Source organism: Trichechus manatus, unplaced genomic scaffold (assembly GCF_000243295.1).
Source record: "Trichechus manatus latirostris isolate Lorelei unplaced genomic scaffold, TriManLat1.0 scaffold00108, whole genome shotgun sequence".
Lineage (NCBI taxonomy): Eukaryota > Metazoa > Chordata > Mammalia > Sirenia > Trichechidae > Trichechus > Trichechus manatus.
The window spans coordinates 9,626,811-9,651,954 of NW_004444044.1; the positions used below are offsets into that span (position 1 = coordinate 9,626,811).

General features: G+C 35.0%; 1 protein-coding gene across 5 annotated transcripts in view; it reads left to right on the forward strand.

The window, feature by feature from the left end:
• EPHA5 (EPH receptor A5) overlaps positions 1-25,144 on the forward strand; it is a 433,113-nt gene that overhangs the window by 401,309 nt on the left and 6,660 nt on the right. For 4 of the 5 annotated variants that reach the window (XM_012557556.1, XM_012557557.1, XM_004383344.1 and 1 more), the window contains 5 exons: positions 3,590-3,651; positions 5,406-5,615; positions 6,786-6,935; positions 18,973-19,166; positions 23,469-23,624. In XM_012557556.1, the coding sequence (XP_012413010.1) occupies positions 3,590-3,651; positions 5,406-5,615; positions 6,786-6,935; positions 18,973-19,166; positions 23,469-23,624 (772 nt within the window). Of the gene's footprint in view, positions 1-3,589; positions 3,652-5,405; positions 5,616-6,785; positions 6,936-18,972; positions 19,167-23,468; positions 25,028-25,144 lie in introns of those variants that run through there. The other variant, XM_004383346.2, reaches the window with a different exon arrangement.

The following is a 25,144-nucleotide window of genomic DNA, read 5'->3' on the forward strand; positions in this document are numbered from 1 at the left end:
AAAATGACTCAAGCATGAAAAAAAAATTAAAAAATAATCGAATGGATCTCCTGAAGTGTCTTATTCTTGTCAACCAAAGAAGATCATGCTTGCTTGCAAACATTTGTTTTAATTGCTTTTCTTCACTTTCTGAAATATGAGAGGTGTTTTAGGTTCTCTCCATATCATTTTTGTTTTTGACATTATGATCTACCCTGTCATAAATAATCTGACTTGTAAAATTAGGTGATTCAAGCTACAACATCTTATAGCATGAATACAAGATCTCCATCTCCCTAAAAAATAGTTACTTTTTCTTCCCAAATGTCTATTTAGTGTTAATAAGCTTTCTGATCCGTACATTTTCTTTAGAGAATAAATGTTTCTTCTAAATTCAGTGAATTTTGGGTTGAATTTAATACAAACTAACCCAAGAAAGAGATAATTTTACACAAGAATTCTAATCAATTTCTGCTTACTATGCCTTGGCAAGGAAGGATAAATATTTACCAGTGACCCATAACTGTAAGAAGAGAGTCTAAAAAATGAAAGAGTGAGGCAGAAAGAAGTAATTCCAGAAAAGAGAAAAGCGGAAAAATGATAGTGTTGTTAGGAGAAATAGAGAGAGAGCCCTGAAAACATAAAGGACTTGGAATTAAGTAGATAATGATACACATAGATTAATCTTTCTCTTTTATGGGTGCCTGCTCATGTGGTTTGAGCAGAGATGTGCCAGTTAAAGAAATCTGATGTGGATTTCTACTGGAACTTAGGTCTTCCAATGCTTTATGACAATCCCTTCCATGGATTTCTGTAAGGGGAGAGATGAGAAAGAATCAAAGTAGAAGAGCAACACAGGAAGATTGGGATAAGTCTAAAATCCTCATCACAGACTGATACCAGAAAATCTAGGCCTCTTTCGAGTTCAATCACGGCTGATGTCCAGAAAGTACATACTCTTTTGGCTGTAATGGATCTAAAATTATTGAAATACTTGTATACCACAGTAAAAAGTTAATGCTACAGTTGTCCATGTGCCCGATTTATATGCTTGTTCAACTCCCTCACTGGATACTTCGACCCTCTGAAATCCAACAAATGAAGGGGTAATGTCTGGTATAGGCTATGCTCTGGAATCCTACTGCAGCACTAGGGCTGGCATAAATTCTGACTTGTACTACGCATACCCATCGACAACAGTTGAAATGGGCTCTGAGATGTGAATGTGAAACCAAAAGGGCCCAAAGCAAAATTTTGTCTTTTTCACAGTTTTTCTGAAGTTCATTAAGATAGGTGTGACAATATAATTAAAATAAAGTTTAAATTGGAAGCATTTCTCTCTTCATTAGTTATACTACAGAGAAAAATATCTCTTTTTAAAAAATTTTTGTGCTGTCAGAGCCATTTACAAATACAATCCAAATCACTGTTTTTGCCTTTTTTTTTCTTTTTAATAACTAAGGAACTGCATTCCTACTCACTTTTAAAATCAGTATTCTCTATCTCATTTTCTGTCACTTTATCATTAAAAAAAAAAAGAAAAAGAAAAATCCAGAGTTCTAGCTATATTTGAACTTTATGGGCTCTTTCATGACAAGATGCCTTGGCATATGCTATTCCCTCTGCCTGGAATATCTGTCACCTCTTATTACACCAGTGACCCCTCCACTCTTCAAAGTTCAAATCAAATGACATCTCCAATGCGCAATGTCAGCATGTGCAATGCCTTGCCTAATGCAGGCACCTACAAATATATGTCAAATGAATTATTTTACATAAAGTTTTTTCTAAGTTCTATAAACATTAAAGAGGATGAGAAAAACGTGCCTGCCTTTGTAACGTATTTGTCACATTCCATTAAAAGAATATTACCTCTAAAGTATTTTAAAAGAAGACAATTATATGAATGAGAAATTAGACTGTTCTATCTTATTATTCTAAACAGTGAGTTTTAAGTTATCTTGGAACGAAAAAGTCCTTTTTATTTCCAGTTAAATCTTTTTCATATGTAAGCAATCTAACTTTCCACCTTCGTATCTGCATTCGTGGTATTGTGTTACATATAAATATGCAAGCTCTAATTCAAGGACCTGAATTAATCACTTCTCAAGTAAAATGCAGACACTCTTCAGGATACTGCCATTAACTTAATTATAATGCATTTGATGATTACATAGGCTTTGCTTTCCCTCATAATATAAAAAGTTAATTAATAACAGTATAAGAGTTATTTTGCTGTCCTAAGGTCCCCTTGTCCTTATCGCGAAACGGTTTAAATTTTATGTAGTATATTACTATTAAAGAGTAAAGAGGAGTGCTTTAAAATGCAGTGAAGTGATAAAACTAGCAACCATGTTTTAGATGTTTTCTGATATAGCAATGGTTTCTGATCTCTTATTTTTCATTTTGTATCACAGACCTATTTGGTGCAAAGTGTCATAATTTCATGGGGAATAATATTCTTTTAGCTTACACCTAGCAAAGAAGAATATTCACAGAAACAAAGTTGTTAAAGTTTATAAAATAATAATAAAACCAAAACCCACAGCTGTGCAATCAGTTCCAACTCATTCATAGTGACCTTGTAGGGCAGAGTAAAACTGCCCCGTAGGGTTTCCAACTGTAAATCTTTATGGAAGCAGATTGCCACATCTTTCTTCCATGGAGTGGCTGGAAGGTTCGAATTGCCAGCCTTTTGGTTAGCAGCCGAGCGCTTTATCCACTGCGCCACCAGGACTCCTCTAAAACAATAATAGTTAACTCTTAAATAGCAAATTCTATGTGATAGCACTGTTCTAAGTGCTTTGCAGAAATATATGCCTTGGTGGAAACTCACAACAATCCCATTTTACAGATAAGAGAACTGAGTTACGGAAATGATAATTGAGTTACTCAGTACCAGGTGATTGATTTGGGATTCTAAGTCAAGCAGTGTTGCTCCAGAGTTTGCCCAGCTAACCTCTAGGCTATACTTATGTGTCAGATATGAAAGGAAGAGCCCTTTCAGGGGAATGATGATTGCAAGAAAAGTTTCAGATGCAAGGGAAATTAGAACAGTGATCTGAAGTGTGAAAAAATAAAAAAGGGTTAATAGAGATTGTGCGTGGTGAAGAGGGAAAACGGAAGAAGTCTTCAGCAAGGGAGTTACAGGAACATAGAAATAAAGTTAGGAAAGTGACACACATATTTAAAGGATTATAAACAGACCATTTAGATTAGATAGGTGTTTTTATTTAGAATAGTGAGAAAGATGGGTATGTTTGCAGTGCTTTGCTGGATATTATTTCACACATAATTTATTACCTCTATTAAAATGGAATTCACCCTTAAACTCATTTTCTACATAAATTTATTCTTGTACTGGCAACTGTGTGTTTATTTTTTATATTTTAAATGTCATCTTTTTTATTATTCTTATGATCCCCTTCTCATTGACCTCATCCATTACACTAAGGTATCATTATATAAAGAATTAATTCACTACTCAAAGAGGACTTCGTTTTATGAATAAAAATCATTTGGACACTAATAAAAATTTCCAGGCAAACTTTACCTGGATAAGAATGTAATATCAAAGAGCAGCAGTTTATCTACTATGTTTTCTTTCCAGGTAAACCAGTAATGATATTGACAGAATATATGGAGAATGGCTCTTTAGATACATTTTTAAAGGTAAGATTTGTGATTAATTTAATTATTCAAAGTGTTATTTATATATCGACCTTAATGTTGAAGATGACATTGAGCCACTTTAAAGATAAAGGTTTAAATAGGATAGAAATATCTGAAATCAGAAAGATTATACTGCAATGATTCATTTTGGTTTGAAAATTTTTCTTTTCATAAAACTTATACAAGGGGTCACCATGAGTCAGAATTGACTTACTGACATTTTTTTTTTGTTTGTTTGCTTGTTTTACACTTTTACTTAAGTATATGTTAATTCACAAAAGGAAGGAGAGAAGGAAGGGAGGGAGGAAGGATGGAAAATAAATGAAACAGAAAGGAAATGTGAGGTGTGGAGAGGGAAGGAGGGGCTGGAAGGAGAAAGAAGGAGAGGGAAGGACAGGAGAGAAGAGGAGAGAGGAGGTGGGGAGAGGAAAAAAGAAATAAATGTTTATGATCACTTAACTTCCTCAAAGTACGTAATGACAGGTAGAGCAAGGACAGATGTCCAAAGGATCCATGCGAATCATCTGTATCAATGAAGAGGTCAATGAGGGTCTGTGGAGCCCGAAGTTCTCATACCTCATCTGAAGGCCAGCCATTACTTACACCAGCAAACTAACCACTTAGTGGTAACCAATATTATCAAATTTTTCAGGATTTTTTTTTAATGTGCAAGTCTCCAAATTTTAAATGTTGACAAGTTTATTTTATTTTTAAATATATTGTGCTTAACAATGAACATATTTGCAGACCTGATTAAAACTGTAAGTTGACAGTTTGTAACTTTCAATATACCCCACCACCCACTCACTGCTATCAAGTCAATTCAGACTAAAAGCGACCACAAAGGACAAAATAGAACTGCCCCATAATGTTTCCAAGGCTGTAACTCTCTACAGAGGTGGACTGCCACATCTTTCTCCCGTGGAGCGACTGGTGGGTTCGAATCTGCAACCTTTCGGTTAGCAGCTGAGCGCTTTAACCACTGCGTCACCAGCTCTCCTTACTTTCAATATAGGGACTATTATTATTGATTAGGGAAATTCACAGGGCAATAGCACTGATGACAATTAAATGACCGGCCTGTGCGAGGGATTTGATGGTAGTCTACTGATAAGGCAAAATTTTCCTTCAATCTCCAGCCTCTACTATATTCTGTTCCCAAATTTTCTATCCACATCTCCAAGTCCTTATGTCTATTAAAGTCATATCATTCTTTTATTTCAAAATAAGCGTCCTGTGGCCGTATTCTGTGTGACCGCAGTAAGTTCTTTGCCCTTGCCAAAGACAGCCATTCTGAAGAAATGCAAACATTGCTCGGTCATCTCTGTCCATGTGCTGTGCAGAAAATCCCTTATTTTCTCTTATCTCCGCTGGCCATTTCATCTGTACCTCAACATGCCTATCCAACTAGCTTCTTTGAATTCACTTCAAAAAATGCGCAGGCGCTAGGTTGGGGTGAAGAACACACTCCTCTGATGACTCAGAATGAAAGAGTTACAATATAGTAAAGGGCGGCATAATGATATATTTGACAAGGGCATTCAAAGCCTTTAGCTACTGTGACCAGGCAGAGGACTGATAAACTTTACCAAGTTAACTATATTTTTCCGAGCTATTTCCATTTTCCCTCAGATAAAAATTGCATATGATTTTGATGGGGTGATAATATTAATTTGGGAATTGAAGGAAGATCCTTTGATATTTTCCCCAGTGATTGATGTTGCTAGACTAATATTTCTACACTGTCTTTACAGAAAAATGATGGGCAGTTCACTGTAATTCAGCTTGTTGGTATGCTGAGAGGCATCGCTGCTGGAATGAGGTACCTTTCTGACATGGGCTATGTGCATAGAGACCTTGCTGCCAGAAACATCTTAATCAACAGTAACCTTGTGTGCAAAGTGTCTGACTTTGGACTTTCCAGGGTACTGGAAGATGATCCTGAGGCAGCCTACACCACGAGGGTAAGATCTAACAGAATGCATTTCTGAAGCACTAGACGAGAGGAATTTAATTTTTAAAGATTTTTAAGGAAATACCAAAAAGGGCATTCCTGTGAGAAAGTCAGGGAGAGAGAGAACATCAAAAGTCCAGATAATTCTCCTTGTTATTTTTCAGTAAATTGAGACATTAATGTAAAAGAAAAAAGTTTGCTTCATAAATAGCAGTTTAAGTCCCATTTTTTTTTAAGTATGTGATTTAATGTATTTCCTTCCTGTAAAATGGGGATACATATGTTAGTCTCTTTACAGGAAAATATTCCAAACCTACACTCACCCCTCTTTTTCTATAATACATATTTTCTTGTAAGATAAACTATTTGGTTATCCGGATATACCAGCTTTTAAAAATTAAGAGAAAAAATATTTTACCCCAAAAAACGCAACATGTAAAGAAGTTTCTTTTGTGACTTCTGAGATAATCTACATACCAATTACTACATTAAAAAAATTAAAAAAAAAAAACTTGATAATGTAGATTTTTCCCCATAATCCAGTTTCAGTCCTTTGTAATTTGGTTGAATTAAATGATACCTACCTCTACCTCTTTGATAAAACAGTCTAATCAACCAAACAAACAAAAAAAATACCAAAGGAAGAGAAAAGCAAATCTAAAAGAGAAAACACCATGTCAAAGGACAAGCGTGGCTTTAAGTGTTTAAGATACTTATTAAGATACTGATTTCATGTTTGTCTTATTAACTGTTAAATTTCTTAGGGTTCCATTCAGCAACTTAGACTTACAATTCCTGTATTAAAGGGGGCAGGGAAGTACGCAAGGAATTTGACTCCTTTACTCTCTGTTAGAAAGTCATGAAAGCATACCTTATTGATTTGCTTGACTGCCTGCTTTCCCCTACTTAGGGCTGCCATCCTGAGTACTGTAATTGAGATGTGGATCCTGTATGTGCTCTAGTAGTCAAGCAGAATTTAAAGTAAAAACCTTCAGGACAGCCAATTAGTGGTCAGTCTACAAGAGCTTATGGTCCGAGATACGTGAAAAGAGACTACATGCTGTCAAATAGATTCACTTAAAAATGCTACATCTCTTTCTAGTTCTCTTCAGTGAGGCAGCAGTATCCCTAGATACATTTGAAGTATGAGGGAATTTTAAAAATTCTTTTTCTATTTTAGGGAGGCAAGATTCCAATCAGATGGACTGCCCCAGAAGCAATAGCTTTTCGAAAGTTTACCTCTGCCAGTGATGTCTGGAGCTACGGAATAGTGATGTGGGAGGTTGTGTCTTATGGCGAAAGACCCTATTGGGAAATGACCAATCAAGATGTAAGTATGGAACTACCTGCAACTTTGGAACAAAATGCTTTGCTTTCTGAGTTGGGAGACTTACGATGCTTTTCGTTTCTGAAAATGACAGCTGCTTAAAAAAAAAGAAAAAAGAAATGATTTGCTTACCCTCTGATCTGTTTTGCTGTTGTTGAAATATCCTTTATGCAGAAGCTCAAAATGACTTAGTACAAAGGAAAATAAGTAACTATTATAAAAACTCAGTCCCTTGCCAGACACTTCTAGCTGTATTGTAGTGATGTTTCACTCAATTTATGTCAGTATCATTTTGAAAAATTAAGAAAGAGCCATCAAAGAATGAATACTGACAGGTAAATTTTTTATGATTTGCATTTGATAAAGGCAGCTAATGCTCTAAAGCAAAAGGATGAATGATATTGATTTAATAGCGGATGCTCTTAGACAATAAAAAGAAATAATCTGTTTCTTTAAATTTAAAAATGTAAAAAGAGTTGTATTCTTTATTTAATTTGAGAAAAAAAAATGGGATGTTTTGCCCACAATGGAAAAATAATTTATGCTTAGAATAATAGAATCCTAGAATTAAAGGTACCATAAAATAATCTTCTATTCAAGTTCAGAATGTTTATTGTATGATGACTGACACATGGCTCTCTAGTCTTTGCTTTTGTAATTTCCACTGTTACTATTCAATACAGCCCTTTCCATTTTAGATCACATTGAAATTTTATATATTTTTTTAAATTGTAACAACAGCAATTTTAAAAGCAGCTAACATTTATTGAGCCCCTACTGTCTTAAGAGCTTTACCAACTAACATCTCATTACTTCTTTATGAACCAGTATATTGAACGGTATTAACTCATTAGAGTACTGAATTGAATCAGATTTATTTTTTCTCCAATTATTTCTTTCAACCATGCCCTATAAAATCTCCTTCTCCTATGCCTTCTGGGGTTTCTAGATAGAGGCTATAGCTCTTTATTAAATATTGTTGAAACAGTAGTTCCATTCCAGTAATTAAGACTCTCAGATATAAAAATTCATGGCCACTGTAAATCAAAGTCAACTCCATATCCCTTCAAAGTGTTCTACATAACCATAGAGCCATCCTGACTGTTGGTACCCAAATTGGGAAGGAAGGAAGAAAGGTCAGAATTTTTGCCCCTCCTTCTCTGTCAAGGAGTCCTGGTGGCGCAGTGGTTAAGAGCTCAGCTGCTAACTAACAGGTCAGTAGTTTGAATCCACCAGCCACTCTTAGGAAACCCCGTGGGGCAGTTCTACGCTGTCCTATAGGGTCACTATGAGTCGGAATTGACTCAATGGAAACAGGTTTGGTTTGGGTTTTTCTCTGCCAAATGATTCCTACATCAGGATTCTTCAGGATTGGCATGGATGGAGAGGTAGAAAGGAAGGGCAAAGACTGTTTATATAATGTTGGGCTATTGATGCTCCTTGTTGGTCAGACACCCAAAATCCATTTGAATGGTGAGGTGCATGCCTGAGATCTTCCGAAGACCCTGGAGGAAGGCCTCCTCCTTGAATAATCCTTTAAGGGGAAGGTTGTACTCCAACTGACTTCTCACTGTTCTTCTCACTTGCTGCCAATTTCCCACCTCACAATCCATTATTGTACCATACATCTGCCTACTTCACCAGAGGGAAACACATCCTTGCTGGATGCTCAACTGGTGTTCCCTCTTCTTAGCTTATCATCTCAGGCTGCTGCATCCAGGTGAGAAACCAGCACAAGATTCTGTTTTCAGGGTCACACATCAACTTTTCCAATAATCATTTCATAGCATTCTGCGTTGATTGCAAAAGTAAGTTGGGTTTATATGTTCCTATTTCTCAGCAAACACACAGCAAGACAGTGAGATTTCAGTTAGAGGTGTAGTGAGGTGGGAGAGAAGAAAGAGACACTTGCTCCCTGGCAGAAGTCCAAGAGAGTGCCCGACTAGGCGCACAATGATATTCTGAGGTGTCACAAATATGAAAGACACCTGACTGAGGCAGCTGGACAAGAGGAAGAAAGGTGTTTCTGCTGAAATGTCAACCATTATCAATGTGTATTCATCTTCAAAGTGAGGGGGGTGTGATTTAGAGATTGCCCCTAGGTGCTTGAATTGGGGGTAGAGCACAATTTAGAGATGGCCCCTTGGTGCTGTTGCTCTCACTATGCCCCTGATGTCGGTTTCCCCTTCTTTTTATCACCCAAAATTGCTACAGTTTTTTCTTTTTGTACCTCCCTCACTTGACTTGAGGAACATTGCTGATTTGTATTTTTCTAAATTTGTGGGATCACAGTATCTATGTCTACAACTTTACAATTTTAAAGGTCGGACTACAGCAAAAGTACCAATCAACTCTTGTTATAAACCACCTCATCAGAGAAACATATTATCACTACTTTTTTAAAGTAAAGAAGCTGAGACTTAGAGAGGCTAATTGATATGCTTAAGGTCACAGAAATAATAAAAAGTAGACCAGAAATTTCAAACTGGTTATCTGATTCCAAAATTTTTGTCCTTAACCACATACTGCCTCCAATTGAACTAAATGTCTACCTCCTTGCTTTCATTTCTAATCAGTGATCTTAGATGAGACTTCTGATTGAATATAAAATACTCAATTTTATAAACAATAATTGCTTCTGAATCAATCTAGTCTAGACTAAGATCAGACCTATTTAATACTGACTATCATTCTTAGATAAATGCCAGAATGCTAACATGACCTACTGAGCACTACATGGTCTGGCTTTGAACTTACCGTGTCTTATTTCAATGTCTTTATTTCCTTTAATTTTTGTGAAAGTATTATATTCTATTCTGCAATTCAGCCTTCATAAACTGGTTCCTACCATGTGTTTACGTCACTCATGGAAAACATGTGTTCCTTATTTGCCTAGTTAACTCTTGCTCACACTTGAGATAGTTACAGTCCTGTTCTGTCATTAATGAAATTATTAGTCCATGAGTCAGAATTGACTCCAAGACAACTAAAAACAGCAGCAACAACAACTGTTTAACATTTCATTCACATTATTGGTAATTATGCCTGATTTAGTTGTATCTGTCACAAATAAAGCTGTAGACAGCAAACGTATATAGTGCCAAGAGAGATCTCTATGATCCTAAGTGAATGTTCATAAGTGTTCCTGTTGATCTTGACTGGGTTTGCTCAGGTTGCTGGAGTTTAGCTGATCTAAACTGGTATACTGTGGCTCTGTTCCATGTGTCTCTTATCTTCTATATGAAACCAGCAAGCTATCCCAGACATGTTCTTATTGCAGTGGCGAAAGGTCAAGAGCAAGCCCAGTTGCACCTCAGCCTGCAACAAGTCTGCTAAAATTCCATTGGCCAATCCCGTAGCGAGAGGATTGGACCAATCACAGTGCACAGTCGGTGAGCACTACAAACATATGTGGAAAAAGGCTTGAAAACAGGGAAATGTGAAGGAGGTGGGACAAACTATGCAATTTAACATAGTTTATATAGTCATTTCCAGTTTTTCTATCTTATATCTTTGTTTTCTATTTTCATTTATTTAATACTGAATAGTTATTTTGGCGTTGTAGCATCATCCGGTCTTACCCTCATAGGTGCTTTCTTTGTTGTTATTTGTATTATTCCTTTTTTTCTTTTCAATTTATTTTCCTGGTTTTAGTCATTTAAGAGTCTTGACACTCTTTCAGATAACTTTATTTTAATCCATTTAGAAAAATACAAAGGAGTGCTGATGTAATATTTCCAGGAAGTTATAAGAATAAACATTAATATTTTGGTTTTGACTAGATTTTCTAAACCTAAAAGAGGTTTAGAGAAAATGATTGTACAATTACGTATCTTTATGAAATGTCCTCTTTTAAAGCAGCGTCCAATGCATGCTTTGTTATTTCCTCAGCAAGCACTAAATTTGATATGTCCCAATTTCTAACCCAATTTGTATCCAAGAAACCTGACAGATCTACTGTATTCAAAGATCAGGATCATTGAATATCTCTTTAGAAAAAACCCTCAGAGAGCAAAGTAGAAGCACTGATTTGGCAGTTTCAAAAATGATATATCCCATAATCTCTACATTCCAGATGCTATCTGATTTTAAAAGGGCTTTGACACCCTGAAAATGTTACATTATCGAGACATGCAGGATAATCTAAATCTCTCAGAGGAGACCTTCCTCTGTGTCAGGCGGACAGAATGCAGCAATAAGTTTCTTTTGATTTAGGATTGTCTCTGCCATCAGAAAGAAAAACCATAACAACACATAATAAAAATAAACTAGAATGACTAAGATGATTTTAGGTAAATACCATGCCATGAACTTTGATTCAAGCTTGGGCAGCCAAGATAATATCCTGTAGTCAGTAGAACCCTATTTATTGAAATCAAACATTTTAAATGTCAACATTTTTCAGAACATAAAAACCAAGGTAAGATATTTCATTGCATTTTTATTTTCAGTGGCAATGTCTTTCTGTCCTATGTATTGGGAAATGTATGAATATATAGAAGTCTACTAAATACATAGATTACAAACTTTTGAAAACTCGTTTAAGTCATTTGTTTTCCAAACTTCTCATTTTAGAGTTTATTGTCATTCATTCTTTTCTTTTAGGTAGTCTGTATACAGTGATTTTATTTTTGTTCTGAAAATTATAATCCTATAGTTTTATTAATATTTCTGTTGGCCTAGGTCTTACCTGTAAAGCAACATTTGACTCTAATTGTCTGTTAACCCTCTTTGTGCTGATTGTGCCTCTCATCTTTCTATTCTTGATTTCAGTCTCTGATGGAATGTAATTTTTTTTTTTACTTATATTGCTGTAATATTTTATGACAACCAAAAGTCATTATGTAATTAACTAATATGGGATTATGAAAACCTTAGTTCTCATCTAAATATTGCAAATTTCCAAGATTTTACAGTAAGCAAATCATTCAACTTTTTAGCCTTAGTCTTCTTGTTGTTGTTAGGTGCCATCAAGTGATTTCAATTCATAGTGACTCCATGTGACAGAGTAGAACTTCCCCATAGAGTTTTCTAGATTCCTTAGCCGTAGGTGTAATAGTGTTTAAAATGAGTATGTTGGATCAAAAAATATTGTTCTTCTAGGGATAATGCTGCCTTTGGTTGTAAAGTTACTGTTTTAGGAATTTGCACCCTCATAAGTTTTACCTAGTTTGAAAAAGTGATAATAATGAAATAGCAACACTTCAATGCAAAAATCATATAACTGTTTACCAAAAAAAGCCAACACACAAATGAAAACTTGGACTTAAAACCAGGCAACTTTGGTGCCATAACTCTTAGTCAGTTTCCGCAACTAAAAAGGGAAAGGACTTGAATAGAGGATTTCTAAGTTATCTTTTAATCTCTGGAGTACTACTGATCTAAGACTAAGGTACTGAGAAAAAGATACACCAAAAATATCCTTAATAACTACCAAAAAAGGAAAGAAATTCTAGGAAAAAAACTGGTATATCTGAAACTAATTCTATGGATCTGAAATCATTTTCAGGAATATGTTAAACTTTAGTTCTTTCTAGGGGATTCATATCCAACAGGAACAAAATAACTGTTATTTGTGAGTTGTCAAGTATATACCTATAGTACAGGCTTTCAATGCTTAATAGAAAGAACTTAATTCATCAAAACAAGCAGCTAATTGTCTAGAATTGTCACAAAAACTTTCTGCCACTAACATATCCAGCCTACACATTCATATCTCTTCTGATTAAGAATGTACTATCTTTCCAGAATAGCTAGTTTAAATTCTGGGTAAGATTTTTCTTACAGTGCATATCAGTCCAATCCCGTGGGATAGTGTTAATGCCTCTCTCGTATTATTTTCTTGAGAGTTAATTATTTCTAATTCCAATGGTGTGATTCAGCACAGTAATAGGAAGAGCACATATTTGCATGCCAGAAATACTCAAATTTGAATCCTATTACTGCCACCTTTGGTTGTGGAAACATAGGTAATTTACCCTTCTGGAAACCTCAAATGCTTCTTCTGTAAAATATGTAACAATTCTTATTTTGCAGATCTGTAGTATGGATGAATTCAGACAATATATGTGCAGCCTGCTGCATAGTGCTTATTACATGATTCATAGGCCAGTCTGGGTCCTCCAAGAAGCCTATGCCAAGAGGAAATTAGGTATACAAGAATATTATTAGGGAAAATGATTATAAAGGAAAACATTGAGGGACCAGGGTAAGCTAGGGGAGATGATACTGATCTGATTCCAGGTACAGGAGAGATAGAGGAAGGAAGTGCAGTTGTGAGAGAGTTTGTCAAGGCTGCCAGGGCATCCTTAAGCCAATGTTGCTTGTCATGGGAGTCGCTTACTATATGAATGCATCTCTGTCATGCTCGATCATTGGCTGGGAACATCCTGTGAAAAGCATGGCATTGGAACACATGTGTTGATGGATTTTAGAGCACAGAAGCTAGAGTTGTTAGTCAGTTATGGCCCCAGCAGGTGGAGATCTGAGAAACAAATTTTCATGGCCGGTATGATCCATCTCTTTTGCAGCACAGGTGTGCTTCATACAGATTCAGGGAACTTCTCCTCCCTGCTTTTGTGTGCTTATTTTCCTGAGGAAAAACTCAGAAGAGGGAAGTTATGGGACAAACTACACCCCCTGTAGTTTCAGCTGATTTCATGACTGCAACTGGTCCTAATCCTCTCCCTCCCCCACTATTAATTCTGCATTCCCCTCATCCTAACCTATTGGCTTGGCAGGTCATCTTGGCTTACCTGATGGTATTAACCAGTCCTTCATTCCTGAGGGTAAGCATGTTTAGGGCAGGGTTGCTACAAAGTAGTAACAAAAGGACCCCAAGTGGACAACCTGAGTTCCACGTGGATTCCTCCCTGACCCCACTGTGTAAATTCAGTACAGTCAATTCCTGCTATTCAATATTAATTACTCTTACTATCATGGAAACTCCTCTTCTCCTCTGCTGGTCCCTGCACATGAGTAGTTCAAAGTACTCTGGTGGTGGCTCTCACTAAGTTTGATGGGCCCCTTATTGTGTTCCCTGGTAAGAGTCATTGGGAATGCAGTACAATATAGAGGTCTCTGATTTATTACATATTGTACATCCTGAAGAATGGCACTCAGTACTTTCAGAGTGCTGCTCCTAATTGGTGCATCAGTGCCATTTAGAAGGCATTTCCACAGTCTGTCAGGTCAGCTGCTTCTGGAGTGTGAACTATGTGCAGCAGTGTGTTGCAACTAGCTCATACAAACTCACACATTTTCAGAAGATTTCTACCTGGTTGACATCATGTTGGAAGCTTACATCTGGCATGCAGAGGCTATATCATGTAAATTAGAAAATGCTATAAATCTCTTTTCTCCCCCAGGACAGTCAAATTTAAATATTTATCAGCACATCACTGAGTATGTGATACTCTCACCCATTCTTCACTGTAAAGTGGGTGCCCTGATTGATATGCTCCGTAGGATTCTGTGATTGTGGGTCAAGTATTCCCTAAACCCCAGTTAGTATTTATGACTGAGGCCCTGTGGGAAAGAAAGCCAAGCCCATACCCAAACCAAAAACCAAACCCATTGCCATTGAGTCAATTCCAACTCATAGTGACCCTATGGGACAGAGTAGAACCACCCTATAGGGTTTCCAAGGAGTGCGTGGTGGATTCGAACTGCCAACCTTTTGTTTAACAGCCAAACTCTTAACCACTACTCCACCAGGGTTTCCAAGCCTATACCCTGAATAGGTATATATACCTGGAAGGAAGAATCACAGACCCTTGCTTAATAGAAGAGGCCCAATATAGTCAACTTGCCACCAAGTGAATAGTGCCATACTGGGGGGTCAGTGTTGGGCTTTATGTTTAGGAAAAAAAGACAATGTGCTTTAAATTGTGTTGACTACTGATTTACATGGCACTCCATGAAAACGCATAGCTGATAATAATATTTTAGATGTAACACATCTGAAATGGTGCCAGACTGTCTGCAAAAATTATGGCTGTCTTTTTCTTTTTTTTTTCCTTGTTCTTTCCTTTGTTCATTTCAACCACCTAGATTAACAAATATAATATCAGTAGGGAAGTCAACTGAGATTATGATTCCTTTAGTTGAACGTTATAAGTATTATAGTAAAATGAACAGTTTAAATTGTACTTTGGTAGATTTCCAACATTTCACCCATCACTGGACCACTAGTGATGTTTATTTACTTCCTCAAACTATGAAGGATATTATAGTTAAAAATGAAGTTATTGTTTCAGAATTTCTAAATGTAAAATATAAAGTTATAATTCCAAAATTATTTTAAAGATAAATTCTAAAGAGGAATATAAAATTACATTTGATGTTCTGATTTCCTAGGCCATTTCTAAGTTAACTTAGAGACAAAGTATTATGTTTCTAAACACAAATTTACTTGAAAATAAAACTGATTCAGTAATATATACTATAAATAACTTCTCATAAAAAAGGTATTAATTTATTTCAAAACTATTAATTGTCTTAATTTATTCATTTAATAGCCACATATAAACAGTAGCTGCTCAGTGAAAAAAAGACAATATTTAAAAAAATAGAGATTACAAAAGCAAGATGGAAATAACTGATAGCGGCTTTGGCAAAAAAGCAAATTATGAAATATATCAGGTTTTAAATATGTAAGAATCATTGCTTTCAGTTCATAGTCAAAGTATTTCATGATTTAAACTCTTCATGTTAGTACTTTTTATTTTGGTACATATATGTTACTAAAGAGAATGTCCAGTGTTCTTATCAGCATTGGGGAGTTCTGTAATAAGCAAACTAATAAATAAATGAAATTTCTGTTAATATATATTGCAAACAGTACTTTTTATATTTTTCTATTAATTTGTTTGATCTCTAGTGAGTCTAGACATTTTCTCAAAATTTATTTGGTGTATTTTTTTTCTTTTGTCAATTTTTGGTTAGCATCTATTCCTCATTTATCTATTGAGTCATATTATTTTATTTCTCAATACGCCTGAGTTTTTATTACATAAGATATGTTAACTATGTTATAATTGTGAAAATATTTTTTCTTTAATTTTCCTTTCAGTTGTTTATATTGCTTTTGAGTTAATTAGGTTAACTAAAGAGGTAGATTTCTCCTGGTTATCCAGTTATTTATCTGACCATTTATTTTCAGAGTCCTGAGTACCTATTATTTCTTGCCTGTACCTTAACTGTTGGTGTTTTTCAGGAACTTTTATTTTATGCTTTTCCCAGGGTGATAGAAACTACACCCAGCTTCAATCTGTGACCAAGTGCTGGTGACCCTCACATTTATATTATCATCTCAAATGTCTTCTGCGCTCTAGCCATCTGGATGTTACTCACACACCTCAAATAAAAGTAGCCCCACATTATACCTGTCAACATCCTCTACCCCTGTAAATGTGCTTATATGAAGTTAACAGCAACAATCATCCAGTATAATAGGCTCAAACTTGTTTTATTTCAAATACTTTCTCTCCTCTACCCTCTACCCCTATATTATAAATGTCTCTTAAATCTGCCATTTCCTCTTCTTTCCATCTGCCACAGCATTTGTTCAGATTCCCTTTCTTTTATCAGAGAGACTAATTTCTTTAAAATCCTTCAAAATTATCTTGTACATTTTCTATACTAATTATTATATTTATCTTCCACTTATCAAATCAACTCTAATGTATTTGTAGAAAAATATAATTAAGTTTAATTATTTAATGAAATACTCACAAAAAGGTTTTGAGAAATATGTTCGCTACTACTGGTTTCTGGTATTACTAATATTTAACTTTTAATAATTAAATAAAATCTGTATTATTATGTTTATTAGCAAAAATAAATCTGTCCTAGAATTATCTATCTTAATGGAAGCATTGATCTTACAAATGTTCTTGATAAAATAACCTCACAATTAGACTAATACTTTACTGTTGTGTGGTTACATTTAAAATCAATGATGTTAGTAATGCCTGTGCTACTCAACAGTCATTCTAAATTCCTGACAGATATCAGTAGATGATAATAAACAGCCAGACCTTGACATTATTAAATGATACATGAGACAGTTATGCTAATTTAGCCTTTGACTTATCCATCATTTACCATTCAAAGTCTCTTTTGAAATAAAATTGCAGTTCTATTATGTTACAAAATGTGGCTCTATGCCTATATTTTTATTAAAAAGTCATTAACTTTTAAGAGAAATCACCCTAAAATTTAATCTCTATTTGATTCCAGATTGCAAGTATAAATAAAACATGAACTGTGTATTTTACGTCAGTTAATTTTACAAATCTCACTAAGATTTTAAATACAAAATGATTATCATTTGTTATTTATAATACATGAAGAAAGCCTATCTTTTAACATTGTCATAGTATAGTCATTGTGATAGTACATATATTTATATATCTATCTATATAAATAGATAGATAGATTTAAAAAAAAAAAAAAACCTTTTGAGTCAATTCTGACTCATAGTGACCATATAGGACAGAGTAGAACTGCCCCATAGGGTTTCGAAGGAGTGGCTGGTGGATTTGAACTGTTGACCTTTTTGTTAGCAGCTGTAGCTGTTAATCACTGTGTCACCAGGGCTCCATATATATATATACACACACACATATATATATGTTGCTAAGTGCCATTGAGTCAGTTCCAACTCATAGCAACCCTATGTACAACAGAACAAAACACTGCCTGGTCCTGCGCCATCCCCACAATCATTATTATGTTTGAGCCCATGTTGCAGCCACTGTGTCAGTTCATCTCCTTGAGAGGCTTCCTCTTTTTCAGTGACCCTCTACTTTACCAAGCATGATGTCCTTCTCCAGGGACTCGTCCCTCCTTATTACATGTCCAGTGTATGTGAGATGAAGTCTCACCATCCTTGCTTCCAAGGGGCACTCTGGATGTATTTCTTCCAAGACAGACTTGTTCATTCTTCTGTTCAGTCCATGGTATATTCAGTATTCTTTGCCAACACCATAATTCAAAGGCATCAATTCTTCTTCAGTCTTCCTTGTTCAGTGTCCAGCTTTCGAATGCATATGAGGTGATTGAAAATATCACGGCTTCGGTCAGGCACACTTTAGTCCTCAAAGTGCCATCTGTGCTTTTTAATGCTTTAAAGAGGACTTTTGCAGCAGATTTACTCAATGAAATATGTCATTTGATTTTTAGACTGCTGCTTCAAAGGGCCTTGATTGTGGATCCAAATAAAATGAAATCCTTGATAATTTCAATATTTTCTCCGTTTATCATAATGTTGCTTATTGGTCCAGTTGTGAGGATTTTTGTTTTCTTTATGTTGAGGTGTAATCCATACTGAAGGCTGTGGTCTTTGACTTTCATCAGTAAGTGCTTCAAGTCCTCTTCACTTTCAGCAAGCAAGGTTGTGTCACCTGCATGCAAATTGCAAGTTGTTAATGAATCTTCCACCAATCCTGATGCCACGTTCTTCTTCATATAGTCCACTTTCTCAGATTATTTTCTCAGCATACAGATTAAGTATGGTGAAAGGATACAACCCTGTTTAATTCTGTTGTACATAGGGTCACAATGAGTTGGAACTGACTAGACACTTAACAACATACACACACACACACAAGTATATATATATACCACACACAAAAAAAGCAAAACTGCCATGAGTCGATTCCTATTTATAGCAACCCTGTAGGACGGAGTAGAACTGCCCCATTGTATTTCCAAGGCCATAAGTCTTTACAGAAGCAGACTGCCACATTTCTCCTGTGGTACAGCTGGTGGATTAGAACCGCTGAACTTTTGCTTACCAGTGGAGCGCTTAACCACTGCATAACCAGGGCTCCTCATGTATATATATATATGTACATGTATATAAATGTTGTTTTATTTTGCAGTGAATAGAAATGACTGAGGATTTTAGAGATAATAAAATGATGGTTGTTATTTGTGAGAGTGAGAATAGAAAGGATGAAAATTTTACTATGGAAATTTCTCAAGTTATTCTATACCACATTGGGATGGTTGCTTTCTGTTTTGCTTCATACAGGTAATTAAAGCAGTAGAAGAAGGTTACCGTCTGCCAAGCCCCATGGACTGTCCTGCTGCTCTCTATCAATTAATGCTAGATTGCTGGCAGAAAGATCGAAATAGCCGGCCCAAGTTTGAGGAAATAGTCAGCATGTTGGATAAGCTGATACGTAACCCAAGTAGCTTGAAGACACTGGTTAACGCATCAAGCAGGTAAAAGGCCAACCTGAGAGATTGTCCTGAGTGTAACTAATTCAGATTGATGCCACAAATATTTTTTCAATAATATAACTTCTGTATTTTTACTGTTAATCTAAATGACGTTAATTTATTTGAATATAATTTTTGAACATTACTTTCTTATAATGAATAATATATAGCACTGACATATTTTAAACCAGAGATCTCTTTGATGTCTTTAGAATTCATTTCAGCATCTGTCACGGATGATGAACATTAACAACTCCTTTAGGGACCCTTTTGCTCTTATACAGTTGTACACAGATATTTGGTGAATCATTCTGAGTGCAATTTGATCCAGACTTAAAACTGATAAATTAGTGAGCTTATGGAGAAAATTTGTGTGAGCAAATGAGCGTACTTTTAGTTTTCCAAATGAAACATGAATGTATCTAAATAATATTACATATTTGTAAAGTATGCTTTTCCACTTAATCTGAAAAAATTACAGAATTATCTTCTCAAAAAATGAATCCGTCATATTCAGTACTTGAAAATTCACTGTATTTGAGACAGTTATCTATTTTTGTAAGAAATAGTGTCATGAAGATAACTGAATTGGCTACCTATTATGAAATCAATGAGAAATATTGTTGCTAAAGTTATATAAGTTCTATGATTCTGACATAGCATTTGTTTACCAGCCAAAAAATCATTTTAAATACAAATGAGGAATGAAACTTCAAATTATGTTCACGCATCATTAAGTTTCTGTAGCAGCAACTGGAGAATGCATCTTATTAGCAATTATTCCTCACGTTGTTTCTTAAACATCTGCTTTTAAATTATTTACTGTCATGTAAAATATGAAGTCATTCTCTCCTCTATGTGTTTAATTATGTTGTGTAAGATAAGTTGTCCCAAAACCACTTGAGAGAGGGGAAGTCGTAACAGCAAATTTTTAATGTTCTGTTTTTTTAGTGGACATCATCTTCATTATCACTATAGTTTGACAGCACTTTGAAATTTTGAAAAAAAATTTATATTTTGTTATAGGGAATATATTGTATTCAGTTTACTAGAGTAGAAATAAACATATAGGGTTTCATCTAAACAGATTTGACCTGAAGACTGTACCACTCACTACCAATTCTTGTTTCAGTCATCTACCAATACCAGTTGTAGGTATTAGTTACTACCTTATTGTCTCTCTCTCTCCATCCTTACCATGTCACAAGTCTTGGTGATTTCAGTATCCTATAGATAATATTCCAGTATCTTTCAAGTACTAAATAAGACTGATTCCTTTTTGAGGGGATAATTCTGTAATTTTTTAGATTAAAGATTTTTTGAAATCTTATCTTCCAATTATTTTGTTCTCTACCTTACCTGGGATTCTCCTTTCCATGGTCATATTCCAGTCCTTGAGGTTACCCAAAACTGCAATGTTCCCAATAATCTCAACTTTAAGATCCTACTCTCCAACTGCTGCCTCCTACATTTCAACCTCCAACAATTCTTTGACCGTATTAGAACCTATAGTCCATTGATTTTGCTATTTTTTTCAATCTCTCACTTTACCCCACCCCTAACTCACTTTCGATTAAATTGTATGGTCATTCATTGTCATCAACTCCCTTGATTGTCTGCTAAACTAGCTTGGGAAAATCACAACCCTGGTTAAATCTATTCCCCACCTACTTCTTGTCTGCACCTCTGCAAACAAACATTGGTGAAAAAAACACAAACCTTCTTACTGGTTTTACTATAATAGCCTCCTTGCTCTTCCTAAAACATGCCAAGTACAATCTCACTTCAGTCCTTGGCAAATGCCATTTCCTCTGCCCAGAAAGTGCTTCCTCCTCTGTCATTCCCTTCAGTTCTTTATTCAAATGTCATCGCCTCAATGAGGCCACTGTGTTTATGAATGCAACTCTTCCCCTGGCGCTTTATAATCCTCCTTACTCTATCTAATACACTGCATTGATTTGTTTATTTATTATGCTTACTGACTAATGCTCCATGCTAAGTTCAAATGTAAGCCCATGAGGAAGGTTTTTGTCTTTTTTATAGCTGTTGCATTCCAAGTACCTAGTATGCATAAATGGCATTGGGCTTGTGAACCTCAGTTCATACACTTGTGAAATGGAAATACCTCTTATATATGAAAATTAGTTGAAGCAACTTATACAAAATACATTAAAATTTTTCTAGTTTATAAATATAACTTTAACTTTGTTCATTGGATCAGTTCACTGCTGTTTCCAAAATGGAACTAGCTTTCTTATTCTTGCTCATCATAAAAGTTATACATATTTACTGTAAAAATAAATGGAGGCAGTAAAACATTAACAAATAAAATGAGAAAATTATCTACATTTATCTCCCAAAGACAACTGTTAATAACATTTTTCGTATATTCTTCCTTGCACGTATATGCAGTTTTTTTGTTTTAATTTTAATCAAATTTGGAATTATACCGTGCACAATATTGCCACAGTTATACCATGCCACATTCACTCAATATACTCTCTAAATATCTTTTAAAGTCAATACATGTAGATCATCATGCTTATTGGTGAAAAATGGCTGCAAGATATTCATTTATTCATTCAACAAGTATATATTTGTCCATTGTGTCATGCTTTGGGCTAGGTGCTAAGTATACAGCATTGAACAAATAGGCACAGGCATCTGAGACACAATTAGGGAAAAGAGATATTGAACAAAATAAAAACTTAAAAAAATAGTTTTGTTTGGTTTTGGGGGAAAGGATGAAAGTAGAAGTCAGGAGGAAAACTAGGAGGCTAGGGTAGTTTTGCAGGTGGGACAGGACGATGTCTTGAACTAAGATGAAGACAAGTGATCAGATGTGCACTGTGTTGGAAGTCAAATGGATAGTACCCACACTAATAGATTAGGTAAGGAGATTGAGGACAAGGAAGTGATGGGCTGTTGTATCATATGCTAAAATGAGGAGTACTTCAGGAGGAATTGGATTTAGAGAAGATGAGGAGTGTGGGTTTGGACATGCTACGGAGTCCAATGAGTAATGAAGAGGCATAGAGTAGGTGTACGGATGTATGAGAGACATAGGCTAGAGATAAAAATCTAAGAAGTGTTGGCTTATCGATGCTATTTGAAGTCATGAAAGAGGATAAAATTACCGAAAACCAAGTGGAGTTATAGCCTAAGTAGGGAAGATATAAGAACAAGTCCTGGAGTCCTCCAAATTTTAAAGTCTGGAAAAGAAAGAGTAGCAGCTAAAGGAGATTGTGGGGAAGCCAGGATATAGTGTCATGGTAGCTCCGAAAGAGAGAATAGTGATTCAGAAGAGGTTGAGATAGAGTCATTTTTCAAGCAGGACATAGTGGTTATGGTTGAATGTTTCTTAGGCATCATTCACCATATAGATTAAAAAATGTCCACAGATTTTGGCAAATAGGGGTTATTACTCACCTCAACCAGAGAAATTGCATAGAATGAAGTTTTAAGAAACTAGACTGGAGTAGGTTGAAGTGTAATGGGACATGAGAAAGTGAAGAGAACAAGGGTAGAAAGAAAGATCTTTGTGTTTTGAATCTTGTAGCTGAAATTACTCCCCTTGATGGGAGTTTAAATTGTTTTCAGTGTTTACTTTCATTAACAAATAAAAACACATGTGTACCTTTTGCCTTTTTTTTTCCTCATTGTTTCCTTAGGATACACATCTAGAATTAATCATCATCATCATCATCATTATCGACTAAAGAGTGTCAAATTAGCGTAGTCAAGAGCATCTCATTGTTTGGTTGGTTCTGTTCCTTTTTCTTATGTATTTGAAGTTACATTTTTCTTTTCCAGCTTCTACTCCTGCTAGGTGAATTAACAAGTGTCCCCTATGCAAAAGCATAAAATAAGAGATAAATGGCTTCTGGACACCCTAGAAAATTGACTTAAATAAGCTTGATTTCTTCTATCAAAATCTAGATGCAACTGACTTTGCATGAATTATCCTGTAGCATTAGTAGCATTTTCTGAATTAATTTTGTGAAAAGAACAGTAGTTGGAAGTAAACACATCTAAGTCACATGAAAATTTTAGCTAATTGTTTGTTTTACAGAAAATTTACTTATTAACCCATTTTAAGTCCTTATTAATATGGGTAAAAATTTCTCAATAAGGTGATTTTATGTTCTTCTGAATTTTCTTTTTGTTCATGTTAACATTTGTGTTATTTTTCCTATAGCTACTTATAGACCCAGTGGCTTGTTAATATAAGCTAATGTTACAATGAAATTTGTTATAAAAGGTTTTAAAATGTTACTTTTAATTTTTATGTTTTATGTATTTTAGAGTATCTAATTTATTGTCAGAACATGGACCACTGGGATGTGGGGCATACAGATCAGTAGGTGAATGGCTAGAAGCAATCAAAATGGGCCGGTATACAGAGATTTTCATGGAAAATGGATACAGTTCAATGGACGCTGTGGCTCAGGTGACCTTGGAGTGAGTAATTTTTCTGATAATTTTTACATAAATGTTGGGGCAAGAAAAATTGTTCAGCAACCAATCTGGATGGGGGCAAGGGGATCAATTAACCTTTGTCTATGTGCAGTAGCTTTCAAAGAAGCCTCGTCTTTTTTTTAGCCTGTATTGTTAACAACTGCATGGTTAATGCTACTTGTTGCCAATATATTTGCTTCAAAAAAATAGCATTTGAGCATTTGAATAATTGGAGTAGCAGCTCCTTGGCAAAGTACTGGTATTTCGTGTTGTGGAAGATGTTTTCTTGACAAAATTTGAATATTGGTACCTGTGTTATATGAATGTAAATACAAAACAAAACAAACTGTAAGCACAATTGGTGTGGCTAGGCCTATATAACTACAAAACATGTTCTTAAATTTCGGCTGTCTGTGAAGAATATCCAGGTAACAGCAGCTTAAACAAAGCTCATGAAGGCAGGAATCTCATTTCATCTCTAAGTGGTGCACCTTATATCCTTGCAGTACAAGGGTATATTTGATCCTGCCTCAGATTTGTTTTTAGTGCAATCTCAGTGGAACCAATTGTGCCCTTTTCTGTTTGCACGTTTAAGATAAAATCTGTCAAATTTTATTCAATAAAAATCACTAGAGTTAAGTATCAAATTCTTTAAGATTGTCAGTTGTTTGTATTTTATTATATACTCTGTATGTGTAATTATTTTAGCCTAGGATTTATTTGTGAAAATTAACTGTCTCCATGGTAGTTTCATCTAGACTATGTTAATGTTAATAATATTTTAACCTGTGAATTTAATATCTTACTTCAAATTAACTACAAATTCAAAGGTTAGAATATTATAAGTATTAGAACATGGTAGAATATTCTAAAGTGCTAAACCACAGTCTTTATTTCATTACTTCACATAATATGCACATTGAGCGGTTCTCTTTCACAATGTCTATTGCTACAGTGTTCTTTGATTCAGTGAATTCACTGTCCACCCCCACAAAAGGGAACAGGGTACCACCATTTATCACCAGTTAATGTCACATCCTCAGCATTTTTTCTTCCTTAACACCTATAACTAAAAGGACCTAAACTCATCACTCAGCTTGCTCTCTTAATTTATGGAATTCCATTCTCACCATCACCACCAATTCACCTACTTAATCACAAATATGCTTTGACTATTATTTCCTTGGACACAAAGGACTCATTTATGCTATATTTAAAATAGTAAACTGAACAATTTACTGATAATTTAAAACTATTTTTACGATTGCTATTTAATTTTTCAGTAAAATGGTCATTTTAATTTATTAAATTCATTTGTCATTTTATATTAAAATGATACTGTAGGTATTTCTTCTACCCAATGTCAGATTACTTGTAATATATATAATAAAATTATTTGCATTAAATGGTGTCTCTTTTCTTATTAAAATAGCACATATTCACATATGTATATTTGCTTCTCCCTTCAGAGGATATTTTTAATCACAAATAATGGTTTTGCATTAACTGTGTGTGTTTCACTT